This window comes from Balaenoptera musculus, chromosome 7 (genome assembly GCF_009873245.2).
Source record: "Balaenoptera musculus isolate JJ_BM4_2016_0621 chromosome 7, mBalMus1.pri.v3, whole genome shotgun sequence".
Classification (NCBI taxonomy): domain Eukaryota; kingdom Metazoa; phylum Chordata; class Mammalia; order Artiodactyla; family Balaenopteridae; genus Balaenoptera; species Balaenoptera musculus.
Genome location: NC_045791.1, coordinates 17,083,810 through 17,102,711, shown reverse-complemented (window position 1 = coordinate 17,102,711; position 18,902 = coordinate 17,083,810). Strand labels below are relative to the sequence as shown.

At 41.8% G+C, this 18,902-nt stretch overlaps 1 protein-coding gene across 1 annotated transcript in view; it reads left to right on the top strand.

Moving 5' to 3' along the window:
• Positions 1–18,902, top strand: part of NCKAP5 (NCK associated protein 5) — a 953,343-nt gene that overhangs the window by 864,498 nt on the left and 69,943 nt on the right. The window contains exon 15 of the mRNA XM_036858046.1: positions 1,227–1,305. Coding sequence (XP_036713941.1) covers positions 1,227–1,305 — 79 coding nt within the window. The remainder of the gene's footprint in view (positions 1–1,226; positions 1,306–18,902) is intronic.

Here is an 18,902-nt window from a genome sequence, read left to right as displayed (position 1 = left end):
CAACTCGAGCCCCTGAGCAAATCCACTGACAACCTCTAATGTCCCCCCACTGCGTTCATCGCACAGTTCATTATTATCGTTGGCCGCCCAGGTGACTGGCTGGGATGTATTTTCAAAGAGCTATTTAGGGTCATTCTGCCAAGGACCATAAGCTGTCTTGACCTTGTGGCCAAGTCTACACTGGCATAGTCCCATGGAAATTTGAGAATAACAGAGTTCCACCAAATGAACACAACTCTGAAACCAGATTTGCTGTGTTTGAATCCTGGTTCCACCACTTGGACAATTGCTTATCTTGTCTGTTTCTTCAAGGCCTCTTATGTCCAAAATGGAGCTAACAATAGCACTTACCTCCCAGCATTGCAAGGTTATGAGAGCATAGGTGTGAGGAGCTTAAATAGCTCCTGCTGCATAGTAGTTAAGTGTTGGCTGTTTTTATTATTATTGATATTGTTCATGATATTGTTATTACTACTGCTACTCAATTGGGAAGTAGGGGGCCTGGGTTTAGTGTTGGCATTTACATCTGTTTAAGGAAACTTGCTGGATCTCAGAATTCTCATTTGTAAAATACTGTGACTTTATTAGGTTCTTGCTCGAGTTCCATTTGGTACTCCAGCATTCAGCCTCTGGATATCCCAGCTGAAATGTAAGGGGGATGTTTTTGACCTGAAACAAATCTAGGTAAATGTATCACCCTTCTAGTTCACTGAGCACACATCAAAGTCACCTCACATTTCATTCTGGAAAGAACAACAGCAAAATAACATTTTCTTAGAGACTTATACTCTAGGAAAAGGTCAACAGATCTAAGTGTATTTCTTTATTCTCATTAAAATAACGTGGTGGAGTCATTGTCGCTGGAAGAATTATGTTTCCTTAGACTTTAATTTTTCCCAGCAGCTCTGTGTTACTGACTTTATTAAGTATTAAAAAGAACTATAGCTGTTATCTCAAAAATCTTATGTAGAATCAGGTACCCTGTAACTTGCTTTCAGAGCTGGGGTTATATTTCTGAAAATATGCTCTTTTAATTAAAACTTGTAATAAAGCCAAGTGATAGAGTAGGGGAAAATGGAGTGAAGAAAATATATGTGTATATATATATACACACACTCACACATACACACCCACATGTTTGTTATAGAACGTACCAATAGTCTGAGGATTACAAAATCGATTTAATATAACACATAGGAACTCACAGTGTTTCCTTGTTACTGCAGATAAAAGAGGCAAATGAACACTTGCAAGAGGATGAAGAAGATACAGTTGCAGATTCTGCATTTCAGAGCCATACCATAGGTAAAAATTCATGTCTCAATATGCCTTTAACTGAGATGTTTTCTACATGCGACCTTATTTCAGACACGGTGTGTTCCTAAAGGTCATGTCTTATGCCCACCTCTACAAGGACTGGGTCTTAACTTCTCATGCATGATTACCTTTATCTTCTTAGGCATTGGAAGCTACATAAAATAAGTGGGTCAAAGCAGAACCTATGAAGAAAACATAGGTATTTGCAAAGGAACGCAATGCCAACTGATAAGTGAGTCCTTGTCAATATGCAATGAAAATGATACTGAGTGTAAATAATTTCTCTCTGCGGAAAAAATCAACATTGAATTGATCCAATTTCTGTAATTGTCTCAGGAAGCACTATTATTGGTTAGAAGTGTGGAGTGGTAGCTTTCTTATACTGAATATTTTTTAAATTGGATATGTTTTACACATAGAACTAAATAGATTAAGTATATACGGCTTGCCAAAATCGCCTCCTCATTTTCTTCATCATTTCTGTTAGAACCCTGATTATAGGTAGTCCTTTCTCAGAGATACCTTTGGTTTGTCATCTCTGTCCTAAAATTTTACATGAGCCCATGTTGAAGGAACTCAGGTTTCTAACACAAAGGGATTTTGCTAACCTGTTTCCAGCAGCCAGGAGGTAACTGGTAATAGAGTAGCTGTCTGCGTCGGTGATCCTTGTCAGGAGATAGAAGACCTGATAACTTTAACAGCTCTGGGCCACCGTAGACACTTGCAAAATTAGTTGTTCTTTGGGCTCTAAAAAATAGCTGTGAAATGTAAGCATGCTGATTATTTAGTTTTACACAAAACATCAAGGCATGAGAGAATCATTTTTTCAAATCACATTTGGGTGTAGTAGACAGTACTGAATACCATCCTCTAGGGCATGACAGCCCTACAGCTTTCTGGTTGCTGGTATAATCAGTATGCACGGCTCCTGCCCTTTCCCTGGAGTACCTTTAGCTGCCAACTCTCAGTATCTCGCCACTCCTAGAGCCATGTTGGTATGTCCTGCGGCTGGTTTTCTAGCTTACCCAGCTGCCTTCTCCCAACTATAATTTACAGTTTATCTCAGAGAGTTATCACACCGTCACAGCTTAATGAGACTGGCACACCATTATTATTCTTTTCTGTTGTAATTGGGAATACAAAAGTCTTAACAAACAGCTGGATGAGTGGAGTCTGAATGAGAGTATTATTCCGGAAAGACATCCTTTAGTACAGTTAGTTGTCGGTGTAAAATGCTTAAATGTGTCAGTTCTGTGTAGTTAGCTAATGTGCAAGTTAAATATTGTTCAGCAACCTTCAAACATGGCACTATGTAAAGCCCCACTGAGTCATCATTTTTCCATAATGAGGTATTCTTGGGCTTGTACAATAACATATATAAAGTTAGAGGCTGAATTTTCGAGAGAGAGCTATAGTAATCTGCGTATTTTTTTATAGACTAGCAATTCTTTAGATCTGTACTGTTTGACATGATAGCCAATAGTCACATGTAGTTATTTCAGGTTCAATTTAAATTCATGAAAACTACATAAAATTAAAAATTCAGTTCCTCAATTGCACTAGCCACATTTTAAGTACTCAGTGGCCACATATTCTATATGGCCTGTTTTTCCATCATCATACAAAGTTCTGCTGGAAAGTGCTGGTTTAGATTACTCTCAAGGAAGTAAATTTGGACTCTGTTTCTGGCAGAGAACTGACTTGGTCTTCACATAATTGTAGACTCATCTCCTCAAACTGGTGGAGACCTATCCGAACAAGCTGCTCCTGGCAGCAAGTAACAACAACAGAACTGACTAGCCATGACTTAAGGAATAAAGTCATTGAATCATCTTATATAATTAAAAGTCTGGGGGAAGGCAAACATAAAAGAGAAGCAGCAGCTCAACAATTCTATCCGAAACCCTGTTTTTTGGTCCTCATGCTTGTCACTTCTGGTTGCAAATTAATTCCCACCACTCTAGGCATCCCAGCTACATTTGGGACACAAAGTGCAAGGAAAAGTAAAAATTCCTTCAGAATCACCGCCCCCCACCATAGACTTCACGTTACATGTCATCAGTGAGAACCAGATCATAAAGCTAATCTTAGGTGCAAGGGATGCTGGGAAAGTCAGTATGTTGCTTCCCAGCCTCTACTGCATGAGGTAGCAGAGACAAGAGGGTTGAAAGTGTTCCCTGAGTTAGCCAATGAGTATTACCACAGGCCTTTTAAAAAGTTCATCCATTTCAAGGCTGAGTGAGACTCAACAAATCGAGTGGTTATTTATCTTTATTGCACAAAAATGACTGAAAAAATATTTTTTTAGCACCCTGCGAATCCCAGTGTTCTTCATTTTGTCTAGACTAAGTGCTATCACATATCCTGCCAATATTTATAACCATAGAATATTTCCAATCACAGCAACTGAGCAAATCTAAATATGGTCTTCTTGTAACCAAACAGCAGCTAATATCTTTGACAAAGAACAACAATCAGAAAATCTGTGAATCTGAATGTTTGCATTTCTGTGGTTAAGGATAATCATGTTGGCTTAATCAAAATGGTATGAGTTGATTACAAGACAGGATACTGTTAACTAAACCTGCTCTGTATTGGAATTCAAGATTCATGAAATAAGTTAAATAATACAACTAGATTCTTTTCTTTCAAATTGCCCTAACAAATGTCAGACTTTCATGTTAATAAGCAACAAGCAAATGACCAGGCTAGCCTACACAAATGATCACCAACACCAATTGTTCTTTCTTGCTATTTAACTGTAATAGATTCACCCAGTGTATTACACTAATTGTCTAATAGGATTAAATGATCAGTAGGAATTCAAATGACATTGTCTCATATTAAAAACATCAGCCAGTGATAGCATCAAAAATAATCTCCTAAGAGGAGACAGGGGATTTGGAAATTCCTTTAAAGAGGAAGAAATGTCTTTTGAGGAGTCTGAGGAAGAAGTCAAGCTGAATTAAATGATCAGCAAGAAAACAAGGCTGCATGGTAGACTCTCGTGAAGTGAAGGATGCGTGGTGTTTCCCCAAATCTAAAGAGTTGTTACCGAGTGCAAGTTTGTGTGCCCAAAGCACAGCGAATGACATTCATATTACAAATAAAATTTAAACTATCTCAGAAAGCTAATCAGACTTTCACAGCTTTTTGAGTGGAAGGCCATTTGAGTCAAAGGTCACATTTTGAATAGCGTGCTGACATATTTGGCTTAATTGTACAAAGAGTGAGCTATTGATCATCAAAACAAATGTGAACGGGAAGTACAAATGTTCTCAATAACAGCTTTGATGTTCAATAGATAATGTTCTGTTGACTTGTAACAGACTGGCTCTGAACTGGAAACCACTTAGGTAATAATACCTATGGATGAGGAATAGGATGGAGTGGTTTTACAGAATTTGGATCCGTATCAATACTTCCCAGGATGATAATATTTCTGCATTTCCAAATATGCAAATGACATCTAAGAGGTACTATAGAGTAACAGCTTGGGCAAGGACGTTTCTATCGTGGCTGCACTGAGTTCACCCATTTATAACTACAAGCGACGAACTTCAAAGGGGGAGCTTTGCATCTGGCAGCCTGAAATATAAATCCCACCTGTCATGAAGGTAGACCCGTGGAAACAGGACCATGTGGTTCTTTCTGACCAAGGACTGGAAATAGTAATATTAATTTCCATCCATTGAGTATCTCCTATGTACAAAGCCCTGTGCTTGGAACATTACATGTCATCCTTCTTGTGTCTCACTCCCTAGTGGCTGGTTCTCTGTTTTCGTCATCTGTCAACTTGCTCCTTATGAGTGCTTCCTTCTAAGTACCAGGGGCAGGCATGAGATAAGGCTTTGGTGGAGATTTCCATATTTGTGAGCATAGTGGATCATAGTCTATGACGCCCTCCCTCTGTTTTTAACTAGAGGGATAGAGAATTGTAGCCTTACAGAGTTGCAAGTATGGCTTTTTTACTCCTGTAAAGTATTTGTTCTATGGATTGCACCAAGGAGCTGAGTTCTCTTTAGTTCAACAAGCCTATATTAAGCATCTTCTCCCAGCCATGCCCTGTGTTAGAAGCCAAAGATACAGAGGTGAATAAGACACAGTACGCATATTCTATGAGCTCCAGTTCAGTAGGGAAACAGAGAAGCAAACAAATAATTCTGTTACAGTGTAATCACAGGTAAGTTAGAGGCATGCTCTCCATACCTATGAGTACACAGGGCAGGGTGTGGAGCCCACCTTTGGTGAATCCAGAAATGTTGGTGTTCACCAACAGGAAAGGGCAAGAGTGAGACAGTAAGATACTGAAGTTTAAGAGTGTTTGCCGTTTATACCAGTGGCTCCCAAACTCTGCAACACATCAGAATCCTCTGGGAAGGCTCTAAAAATGCTGGTGCCCAGGTCACACCCCATAACAAGTAAATCACAAGGTCTAGGGAGTGGAGCCAGGCATTAGTATTCTGTAAAGATCCCCAGGTGATTCCAATGTGCAGCAGAGTTTGGGAACCACTTTCCTAAGGGGTAGGATTTCATCAGCAAAGGGGACAGAGATGCCCTTCAACTCAAGGTAAGCAGCGTAATCAGAGACCTGGAGATAGGAATACGGCACACTGTAGGGAAGGGGGTCAGCAGAGGACCAGCCTGGCTAGAGCAGAGGGTAAGTTTTGAGGATGAGGTACAGATAGAGGGGTTCTGTGGGATGGGACCAGATTGTGGAGACCTTGAAAGCCAGGCTTAGGTGTTTGAACTTAATCCTACAGACAATACATAGACAGTGGAAAATTGTATTAAAAGACCAACACGATAAGAACTGGCCATCCAATCACTATGATGCTCATGCTTAGACTTTTAAAATAAAAACATATTTTCATTTTCTCTCCTTTAACCTTGGACCAACCAGATGCACTAGTCACCATACTGTTTCCTCACAAGTGGTGTGCCGTGATGAGTAGAGTCACGCATTCGTGTAAAAGGATGGATTATTTCAGGGTTGCCAAAGGGCTCCCTCCCCCAAAGGAGCTCTCCTGGAAATCTATCAGGGTGTACCTAAATGTCCTACCCAGGGGTAACTCCTTTGGGTACAAGTGCTCACGTCCCTTGTTATAATACAGCTGGTGTTTGGGAAGGGTACCCACTGAGTATCACTGACTGACAATCTCAGTGTGTCTCTCAGATTAGCACCAGCAAGACCCTAGAGGAATGAGCCATGAGTCTGGTCCCTCCTCCCGCCAGGGAACTGCGCAGCACAGGAAGGAATGCTTGGACGTTTAGGAGGGGTAAGGGCGGTGCTCTTCAGACAGGGATCTCAGCTGCAAGGGCAGAGGCAGACATGAAGCCCTACGGGGTGGCACTAATTAATCCACGTGCTAGTAGGGGAAAGGGCCCACTGAACAGGTGGTAAGGGGCTATGTTAAATAAGCTTTGTCTTTTTTTCCCACACTTTCCCAAGGCCTATTGCTCTAAAGTACACGGTTGGGGAATCTGAAATAGCTGTAGAGAGACCTCATTTTGTACAGTTCCCTCAATTTCTTAAAAGATTATTAATCCACTTAAATATAAGACTGTGTGTGTGACTTATGGCATAGGAAGGAAGAGGTGGAGGTCAAAACAAAGTCAAACAACAGAGTGCCTCAGCCTCTGAACCAGAAAGCTGCCAATGTGACAGAAAATTCTGAAAGAAGACGATGTTATATATTATACCAATACTCACTCTTTACCAAGAGCTTTCTATATGCTAGGCACTGGCCAAAGTGCTGGTATGTAAGTTGCCTTGTTTTATCCTCACATCAGCCCTGCAAACTAAGGACTGTGGTCACCCTTCTGCAGATGAGGAAATGCGCGTCCTGAGAGGTTGTGCATGTTGCTCAGCACGATGGCTAGTATGGAGGGGAGCCCTCATCCATCGCTGAGTCCACAGCTGTGAAGTCAAGTTAAAAAAAACCCCAACAATGCTAAATGATGACTAGGTACTTTTTTGGTCACCTTGCAGGCATCAGAGACCAAGGATCCCTTTGGTAGATTGCTTGGTCAGGGGTTGCAAACTCAACCAAGCCCCTGGGTCAGTGAGTGAGACGGGCTGGACTTGACATTCACAGGCATACATTGTATGAATGATGGGAGTCTTGAGGAATGGAGAGAACACAACCCATTCTAGGGGAGCAGCTGCTGGTCAATTCCAGTTGTCACCATAGAAGAAGGCTGGCCCTAAGTAGCCACGTCTTTCCATTTCTCAGCAGAAGCCAAAAGTCTAGATTTTTATGTAACATATGATACTTTTAAAAATCTGGGCCTAGTTTTCGAAAAAGTATATCTTCAGAGACTTCCTTTTATCTGGCAATATTTCGAATTAGGATTTCAAAATCCTTTCCAGGAGGCCACACCTAAGAGCATAGAATATAATATAAAAATATACATATTTTCTTAAATGCATGGTTGAGCTGCAGGCAAAAAATTGATCAGAGGCTGGGGGCAGCAAGAAAGTTTGAAAGCAGAGGGGAGAGAGTCCCCCTTGCCCCAGGGGTACGTACTAGTCTCGGGTGACCAACTGTTCTAGTTTGACTTTGGCCCTCTTGGTTTTAGCACTGAAAGTCCCTCATCCCAGGAAACCCCTCAGACCTGGACAAACTGGAACAGTTGGTCACTCTACCTGGAGCCTGGTGTTAAGGAGCTAAACTGTTGACCTCATGAAAGCCTAGGGCCTGAGCAGGGTGAAATGTTAGATCAAAAACACCCCTTCCCCATCCAGCATAAAGCTGAATTCCCAAGAGCAGTGGTGACAAACGTACCCCGCAGAGGAAGACAGTGGGAATAAGCTCCTGACTCAGCCTCAACTCCGTCTCAACTCTAGCTGGAAATAAAAAGAGAAGGAAACTCATGTCTCCTCTGAAGATTCTGAGTCATGAGCTCACACTCATGTGGGTCAGGGAATTAGTTCAGTCTCTCTTTGTGTCCCCTGAGTCCCCCAGCTTGACAAACTTTTTTTAAAATTTTATTTATTTATATTTTTTAATTTTTGGCTGCATTGGGTGTTGGTTGCTGCGCGTGGGCTTTCTCTAGTTGCGGCGAGTGGGGGCTACTCTTTGTTGTGGTTCGCAGGCTTCTCATTGCGGTGGCTTCTCTTGTCACGGAGCACGGGCTCTAGGCGTGCGGGCTTCAGTAGTTGTGGCATGCGGGCTCAGTAGTTGTAGCTCACAGGCTCGGTAGTTGTGGCTTGCAGGCTCTAGAGCGCAGGCTCAGTAGTTGTGGCGCATGGGCTTAGTTGCTCCATAGCATGTGGAATCTTCCCGGACCAGGGCTCGAACCTGTGTCCCCTGCATTGGCAGGTGGATTCTTAATCACTGCGCCACCAGGGAAGCCCAAGCTTGACAATTTTAAATGGTCCGAGGTGTGAGTTTAAATATTCCAGAGAAGAACTGGGAGAGGGAATAGATGAAACAAGAATGGCAGAATATTAATATTTTAAAGCTGGGCAATGGGTATATGAGGATACATTACACTGTTAGAGAATATTGGAAATTTATCATAGCAAAAAGTTTAAAAAGAAAAAAACACAGATTCAGGGTGGTAGTACTCTCAGGAATCTGGCAGAACCCAACTCAAACCTTCTCTTGCTCCCACTCTAAAATTTGCATACAGATAAAGTTCTAAGGAAAATTAACTCAGAATAGAACATCACTGAAGACATGAGGGGAAAAAATGACTTCATTAGTCAGTATCGGAAAAAAAACAAAACAAAACCCCACAAGCTATAGAATGAGGCCTGCAAAGACTGCAGAATTGGAAATGATCCAATAGAGGATATAAACCAAAGATATTTAATGCATTTAAACAAAAATGGAAATGAAAGTTAACAAAGGAACAAACAGATGAGCAGTCAAATTTCAGAAAAGGACACAACAGAACTTCAGAAAAATTAAATGTTGTCAGAATAGTATTTATCGTCACTGAAGAGAGAATCACTGAACTAGAAGGTAGAATTGAAAAATTACACAAAAATGTGTCACAGAGAGCCAAGAACATGGATAATATGAAAGAGAGGTTAAATTAAGTAAAAGGTGATGAAATCCACATGCATCTAATTGTAGCTCCTGAAGCAGAGACTAGAATGAACAGGACAGACAGGATATTAAAAGTGTTAGTGGCTGAGAGTTTTGTAGAATTGAAGAAAGTTACCAACCCCCAGATTCAGGAAGCCAAATTAGTTCCAAGCAAGGTAAATAAAAGGAAATATACACTTAAGGATAGTGAGTTCTTTTCCTTCGGATATATATCCAGAAGTGGGATTGCTAGACTGCATGAGAGTTCTATTTGGAAATAAAATCACTGTCTCAAAGAGTTAGCTGCACCATTATTCACAATAGCCAAGATATTGGTCTGTTGATAGATGACGGATAAAGAATTCATGGTATATATGTATGTATGTATACGTGTGTGTATATAGATGTGTGTGTGCACGTATGTATAGTTTTATAGTCTGCACGTAGTACTCACTTTTATTTATATAGTCTTCCCACACTATTGTTTAGTTTTGCTCGTTATACAGGTAGCATCATACTGTAAATATTTTACTACAACTGGCTTTATTTCAGTCAGCGTTGCTTTTGTGCTGAATCAGCAATGGTCCCTGCAGTTGTAGTTCATTAATTTTCACTGCTGTACGGTCTTCCAGAGCAGAAGAAGTTCAAATTTTATTTATCCTTTCTACTGTTGATAAATATTTGGGTTGTTTCCCATTTTTTGCAATTATGACAATGTTGCTAGGGTCACCATGGTGGTATATATTCCCTGATATAGTTGCCAAGGGTTTTTCTAGAGCCAGGCCTTTCAAACTTTTTTGACTAGTATCCACAGTAGTAAATTTTTACATCGTAAACCAGTACACCTCTGCACGTGTGCCTATACATAAATGTAATCCAGTGTTACATTTTTTTTTACTACAAAAACAAATTTAAAAGCCACAGCAAATGAATGAGTAGCATGAAATCCAACAATGGGTTACCTTAGGAGGGGAAGTAGTGGGAGAAGGATCTAATGGAAGGGGTGCAAGAGTGGCTTAAAAACACTGAGTTGTTGACCTCAGAATTGGGGCGGACCCAGCGCATCACAAGGGTCCTTAAGAGTAGAAGGAAGAAGCAGAAGAGGGCCCGAGAAAAAGACATTTCTACAGAAACAGGGTCAGAAAGGCACATTCATAATAAAAGACATGCATTTGTGATCAAAGAAACCCACATTAAAAAGAACACTTAGATCCCGTTTTTTATCTATCACGTTGGAAAAGCTTAAAAAGTTTTAAGACAAACTTTGCTGGCAAGGATGTGAGGAAAGAGGCATTGTTACATACTACAGGTGAGAGGGTACTAGTACAACCTCTATGGATGAGAATTTGGCAATATCTAATAAAAGTCACACATACTTAATGCTATTAAATAGCAATTCCAATCAAATAATTTATCCTAGAGACGTACTTGCACATATGAAAAATAATGCATGCACTGAAGCATTGTTTATAGTAATAGGAAAAAATCACAAGTGAACCAAATGTCCATTAATAGGGTACTAGTCAAATGAATTCCGATAATGGAATGTAATACAGCTGTAAAAAAGAAATAAGGAAGATCTTTACTGATAAGGAACAATTTCTGAGGTACATTATTAAATGAGAAAAGCAAGGAGCATAATAGTGCCTATAGTATGCTTGATTTTTTAAAAAGGGAGAAAAGACTATAACACACATACATACATAGTAAAAATTTAAATGCAAGTGTAAATATGATCATACACACACACACACAATTGTTGGCATGAATAGAACTGAAACACAAGAGACCAGTACTATTGGTTGCCTCAGGAGAGCAGACCTGAGTGTAAAGAACACAAGAATGAGAGAATATTTTCAATATATGCTGTTCTGTGTCTCTTTAATTCTGCAATCTTATAATACCTTTTTAAAAAATAAAATAAATATTAAAGATTGTGCCTAAAAAGAAAAAACCACTGAGTTGTTAAAGTGGGTTGTGGGTATTCTTTTATGATGATGATGATTTAAGTGTAACTATTTGTTGTATGCACTCATGCTCATAGTATATTTCACATTTGTTTTAATAAGACAAAAACTGAAGTACCATCCAAAACAAAACATGTGCGTGGGCTGAATGGGCCTTGCATTTGCCTGGCTGATCCATGCCATCTACCCGCCACCTCCCGTCCTCTTCCTGCCTGCCCTCTGACTAGCTCATTAGCATCTCCAGAAGCGAGGTCAGCCAAGAGAAGAAAGAGCGGGGAAGGGACGCATCCTGACCACCAGTATAAAGTTACGTCATCAATGCCGAAGCCCATCGGGTGTCAGAGGAGTAAGTTAGAAACAGAGGTTGTGGGCAACTCTTGAATTGTAATCTCTTTGTCCTCCACGTTACCACAGATAATTCCAGGTTGATCAGACGTTACAGATAGGTTGAACTGTCTATGCCTTAAGTGCTGCTAAAACCAGCAGTTCTTCTTAATCCTGAGGGTAATAAAAAATTAGTAACAGAGAAGCAGCAGTGATTTAAAAAAAAGAATTTGCCGGACAGGAGCCTGTAGCTTTTCAGAAGCCTGTAATCAAGCTTGGAAAGAATGCGCTGTCCTGACTGTAAGAACTCAATCATACATACTTAATGAAAAACCGTCTCGATTAAGGTGATCTGCACACTCGGTCCACCGGGATTCCCCATGGTGTGTCCATTAAGTCTGGCACATTCAAGTAAATACTTTAGCTTGAGGCAGGCGTAAAGCACTAGATCGGGTGAGGGCTATGGCAGATTGTGGTGACCACAATTGAGTTGTGTAATGAAACATGCACCTGATTGGGAATAAAAGGAGCAATAGTGATCTTGGGAACAGGATGCTCTTGACTCGAATGAATCCTTATTCAAGAAACATGCTAGAGAAAAAGAGAATGGATATAAAGAAAGTAAAGCATTGCAGTAAATCTTGTTACAACACGGGGCTGATCTGGACACTTTCTAATGAGTCACAGACATGCAACTGGGGCTTAACTGCTTCGAAAGAAACACCTTCATTTTTGAAAATGGTTGTGCCTGAGAAAATGACTTATCAGTGTCAGTCTTAATTTCTTTCATCAGCCCATTGATAGAATTCCAGAAGAGTCATTTAGCAAATCTTCTTATCAGTGGTACTGTGCCTGCTCCTCTCATTTTGTGCAGGATCAGATAAAAGGGTGATGTTTGCTTTATCTTTGCTTTGCCACCCTGGTGCCGCTGAAAGCTTTTCAGGAAAGCGGAAGAATAAGCTGAGAGGTTACCAGGTTATGAAACATTGTCACAGCCAAGCCAGGAACATTGAATCAATTTCCAATATGTTTCTTATGTAGCTAAAACCTGTACTCTGGAGATGTTATTGTTTGATTATAAAAGCAAGAGGAATTTGAAGACAGACTTTCATGCCAATGTGATAAACAGTCTCTGCCTGTAACTCGATTGTGTCAACTCCCAGAAGGAGGGGAAATATGCTTTAAGGTGACTTTCTACCCATTTGAAACTCAGCGGTGTGTTTTGCCTTCAGAGCCTGCTGGAAAGGAATCCTGTGTATATGAGAACACATTTGGAGTGGGCAACGGCTGCCCTGCTTTCAAATGAGTGGATTGCATTTCCCAAGATGTCATTTCCCCTCGCCATTGACCCAGTCATCAGAATGTTTCCAGGATGTCAAAAGTATGTGTGCATAATTCTCCTTTAAAACAGGTCTCTTTCCTGTGTCATTCATAATTTTAAAAATGAAAATACCTCTCGTATGCTGGGTTACCATTGAATCCACTTTTGAAAAGAGAAATATGATAAGCGGGAGGCAGTGTATAACGAAACGAATGGGGTGGGGTCCAGAGTCCATTCTACAGCTTAGTGCAAACTGCTGCATCTCTCTGTTTCCTCAGTCATCAGATGAAGGACTTATTCTAGATGCTCTCTTATGTTTTTTCTGGCCCAAAGTTCTAACACTCTTTGAGGGGGGGAGGGTATATCTGAACTTGCAAATACACTTCCATGTCAAGGTCCGAGCTCCTGTGAATCTGTGGGAAGACAAGGGTTTCAATCCCAGGACCTGAGTAAACTAGAAAAGTTGCAAAGCTTATCCAATGATTTCTGGGCAGGACTTAGACCTCGTTCATAACAGTAATGTCACCACTGTGCATTTGCCTAGAGTTTTGCATTTTTGAGAGTGCTTCATTGATCCCCTCAACAGAGTCTCCCCGCCTGGGGTTTGCAGTTACATAAGCCAACTTCCCGTTCCCCCTTTGCCACCTAACAGATGCTGTGACCTGGAGCAAGTTCCTGAACCTATCTCTCTCTCCTTCCCTCGTGTGCCAAATGGAGATCATAACAAGACCTACTTTGAAATATTGTTGAGAGGTTTGAGTTTTTTGCATACGAGTGCTTGACACCATGCCAGGACTTAGCAAGAGCTCCATTTTTGGCCTTCTTTCTTGTTACTAAGAAGGATATGGATAAAGTGTAGATAGTATGAATATCAGCTAGCTTTCTTTCTTTCCTTCCTCCCTCCCTTCCTGCCTTCCTTTCTTTCTTTCTTTTTTCTAGTTGTACTCATAGCTGTGAGTTATTGCAGTGAAAGATTACACAGCAAAACCAGCAAAGGGAAATGGCCCGTGGGGCAGCATCGGGAGGTAACTAGGCCCAGGGTCCTCTTCCAGGAAAGTCACATAGGACATGCTAAACTCCCCCAGTGACAAGCGATGACAACACATGTGAAATGCTAACTACCTGAGCTCGTGAGCGACTCAGAGCCCAGGATTTTTACAGTCACCATCTTGCCTCATGCCTTCAAAATTCCCAGTTCCCCAGAAGGGAAGCCATTGTTCAGCATAAACCACACTTGTCGTTTGCACAAACCATTCAGGCGTAGTAACTCTTAGCAGTTAGGGTGGTGGGAACCCTCTCAAAATTCAGGTTCCCAGGTGCCAGTAAAGGGCCCACCTTGCAGGAGGGCCTTTCTAAGCGTCAGCGCTCTCAGGCCTGCTGTGATAACTCTTCCCCGCACAATCCATCACCTTGGCCCCGTCCAAAGCATCGTTACGGCAAAATTATCTGCAGGACTCCATACAGCAGGGTGAGACCAAACTGCAGTGTTGACTTGAGCTCTTCCCTTTGGGGCCTCTGAACTAAGTTGAATTTGACGTGAATGCCTCTGTCCAGGGCTGAGGCAGGCGTGATAGTCACTGATAAGGCACACAGGAAGGGCATTCCCGTGCCCAGTACTTGGTGCTTCTGGAAACAAAGCGTCTACTATCATTAAGGCCCTCCAACAGGGTATTTGTTAGTCAGATGGTACAGGTTCGCAGGCCCCCAAGGTGGCTCCCCCCGACAGGGTTTCCATCCCTAGGGTCCCCAGTCTGGTCTAGAAGAATTCGGTGCGGTCTCTGGTTTCAGAGGCATTGCAGCCAGTTCCAAACTGCTCTGCTCATCCGGGACATCAGCCCATCAGTGTCATGGGTGTGGGTGACGTTCGTCAGTGTTCTGTGTGGAAAGCACAGGAGCTGGGCCACCTTCGCCCTTTCATAGTTGGTGCTGTCAGGGGTGACCTTGGGCTCAGCCATCGTTTTGAAGTCAAGGCCCTCACAGCATCCTGGAAAGGTAGCAGGAGGACCTTTCATTCAGGAAGAGGGGAAAGCTGCCAGGAACAGTTCTGAAAAACAAAGATTATTAATTCCTTTTCCACGTCTACCCACCCCATGCCTCCCCAGGTGCCAGGGCTTTGATTTCTCCCATTGACACAAAATCACTGTGTTTCATTCAGTAATCAAAACTTTACATTTTTTTCATTCCTAAATGCTCACCCAGGCTTTTTTTTTTTTTTTTTTTTTTTGGTCTAGAAAGGTCGTACACAAGAGGGAAAAAGGAATTTTCACAGAAAAATTTTTTTTCCATTGAAGTATAGTTGATTTCGAATGTTATATTAGTTTTAAGTGTACAACTTAGTGATTCACTATTTTTATAGATTATACTCCATATGAAGTTATTATACAATATTGGTTATACACCCTGTGGTGTACATTACATCCTTGTATCTCATTTCTTTTATACCTAGTAGTTCATACCTCTTAATACCCTACCCCTATCTTGTACCTCCTCCCACCCCTCTCTCCACTGCTAACCACTAGTTTGTTCTCTGTATCTGTTGGTCTGTTTCTGTTTTGCTATAGTCATTCGTTTGTTTTACTGATATTATTTGGATTCCACATATAAGTGAAAACATACAGTACTTGTCTTTCTCCATCTGACTTACTTCGCTCAACCTAATACCCTCCGGGTCCATCCATGTTGTTGCAGATGGCAAGATTTCATTCTTTTTATGGCCGGGTAGCATTACATTATACATCTTCTTTATCCATTCATCTGCTGATGGACACTTAGGTTGCTTCCGTATCTTGGCTATTGTAAATAATGCTGCTATAAACCACATAAAAATATTTTGATACAACGTAAGCAGAAAGAAACATCATGTTCAGAAATTGGTCAGGACAAAATCTTGAATTTTAGAATGTTTCAGAATAGGTTTATATAACCTCTTTTGTCCTGATCATTTATCCAGTGAGCAGCCTAAAAAGCTTTACCTTGCTGGGGACAGCTGCATTTAACAATCAAACTGCACAAAAGCTTGTGAACCCGGCAAAGGTGAGCGAAGTGGAGCCAGTGTCTCAGTCCACTGATGCAAATTGCAGGTAACCTCGATGTCATCTTTCTGACTGATGAGGAAAGTGAGGCGCAGTCAGGTTTTATGTCCATAATCCACGGCAAGGGGATGACAGGATTCCTGCTGAAGACCAACATGCCTTAAGGATGGATGGATTTGGTCTTAGAAGCTCCTGGCCGTAAGCCTCACACGTGGAGAGAAAGGCCTAAGGCGGCCTTCTAGTTCTCCAACCCGTTCTCAAACATTGCATCCCTCACCTACTGCAAGTGGACCTGAACCACAGCTGCCGTCACGTGCAGCGTCCCACCCGCACCTGCTGCCGACCCACTGCCTTCCATCCTCTCCCTCCCACACGGTTCCCTGCACTCGTGTTACACCCATTTGGTAAATTCCAGTCTGTAAGAAAGGACTAAGGGGAAAACTTACAGCTTCTTCATAGGTAGGGGTGAGTCAGCTTCATCTTCTGGTACTCAAGCCTCAAGGCACAGCCATACCCAAGTTCAGTCAGTTACTAAATATTTATTAGGCATCGACTCCATTCCAGGCATTGTGCCGGACCCTAGGGACGTAAAAATTGAGAATACATGGGCTCTGGATTTGATGAGCTGATCTGATTCTGAACCAGGATCCTTGTTTACGTCTTTTCTTTAAACTTTGGTTTGAGATTGAATTACTCTAATATCTTGCCTCATTACTGGACTCTACAAAAAGGTCAATTTCTCTGACCCATTTTTTTAAAAATCTCGTTGGTAAAGAAACGTGATGGCTATAGATAATCCTGTCCTTGTAAATAATCAAGGACTTACATGCCTTAGTAGCTCCTAAATTATGTGAACTTATTTTTCTTGACATGTTGGCAAAGACAAATAATTTCTTTAAAACAGATGGCATGCAGAGCTATTGTTTAAATGTCAACTCCGCTGCTGTTTATTACCCTGCTTCTTCAGGGAGATATTTGCATGTTGGATTCACCTGGGCACTTGGTCTGGGCAGCAGAGAAGTTGGGAAGCTTAGCTGGGGATTACTTCCTAATAAAACCTCTTAGATATTACAATATGTTATGGCATTGACAGATGATATAACTGTGATTTTATCTTTAGTGACGATTAAAGCCACATGCATTATTGTTTTATTTTAATAAAACTGGAGGATGGCTTTCATTAATTCTTTACAGTGTTCTTCAGGATTATCATGACATTTGCAACAGTCTAGTTTGGGTCTCCCAGAAGTAGACCCTGTGAAAAGGATTCAAGGACAAGTAAATTATCAGGAAGTACAGGAGAGACCAAGAGGAGAAGTCAGACAGAGAAGGGAACCCAGCCAATGAAAGGTGTGTTCTCCTGCCAGCTACCACCAGAACTGGCTGCATAAATCTCATAGCCCAATGCAAAATAAAATCCGAGCCCCTTGTTCAAAAGTTATTAAGAATTTCAAGATGGAGACAGCAGAGCACAAGGTCCTTTGTGACCATACAGGTCACACATACATGCTACCGGCCCTGAGTGTGTGTGTGACAGAAGTTTAATCTCAGAGAAACTCTAGGGTATAGAACCCAAGTCTGAGAGTCTTCCCATCTGAGGAGTGAGGGACCTGGATATTCATCACCACCTTCCAGCACTGATAAGGCGACGGCTGCTTCTGGGCCTGTTAGCTTCGGGCAAAGAGGTGCAGTTACTGGCAACTGGAAGTTCAGCAGGGGCACACTCAAGTCGTAAGGCCCCAGGAAGGTGGATGGACCGGAGCAGTGGCCAGCACGCTACCCAATTGCCAAAGAACCTCCTGGTATCACAGGTCAGCCCCAAGTCTCCCGAAAAGTGAGCTGCCTTGCTGAGGGGGCAGCCCTTGAAGTTCCCCCCTTTAAAAATAATATCCCCTCAAACCCTGTGCTTGCTATCTGTATCTGAGCCAACCCTTTAATAACTAAGGTAGCCATCATTTTCTACCTGTGAAAGTTCCAGCATACTCATAGAAAAAGGGCGAAAGACTACAATCCTGAGTTCTTAAAATGCAGCTACTTTTGTTTTCCAAATATCAGCTTGCTGGACAAGCTGTTTCTTCCCCCTGTGCTTCATTTGCCTCATCCAGGAAGAAGAGAGAATTATTCTCAGTTTATTTCCACAAGATCTGAGGAGTCTACATCAGAAAAATACGGGGAGGATAGGTTTACAACAATGAATTCATTCCTGAGTAATAACGGTGTCTCTTAAAGCTGTGGGGTGGGAGTGGAGGTGAGGAGGAGGAATTAGCAGGAAGGTTTCCACTGAGCTCATTTCAATAGGCCATCTTGCATGTGTTTCTTTGAAGGGGGCATAAAAATTATGTTTTAATTAGAAAATCCCCCCCACCATTTTGGGTCTTTAATCATTGCTGTGTGTCACAAACAATGACTCCTAAATTACTGTGATGGTTAATTTTATATGGCAACGTGACTGGGCCACAGGGTGCCCCGCTCTTTAATCAAACATTATTCTGGATGTTTCTGTGAGGGTGTTTTTGGATAAGATTCACATTTAGATCAGCAGACTGAATAAAGCAGATTGCCCTCCTAAAGGCAGTGGGCTTCTTCCAATTAGCTGAAGGCCCAAATAGAACAAAAAGCCTGACTCTCCCCCAGGGAAGAGAATTCTTCTTCCTGCCTGACTGCCTTTGAGCTGGGAGGTCAGCTATCCTGCCTTCAGACGAGCACTGAACTGGTGACTCTTCCTGGGTCTCGAGCCTGCCGACCTTCAGACCAGAACTACACTATCAGTTCTCCTGGTTCTCAGGCCTCAGGACTCAGACGAGAACTAAGCCTTGGGCTGTCCTGGGTCTCCAGCTTGTTGAGTCACCCTGAAGGTCTTGGGACTTGCCAGCCTCCATGATTACATGAGCCAATTCCTTAT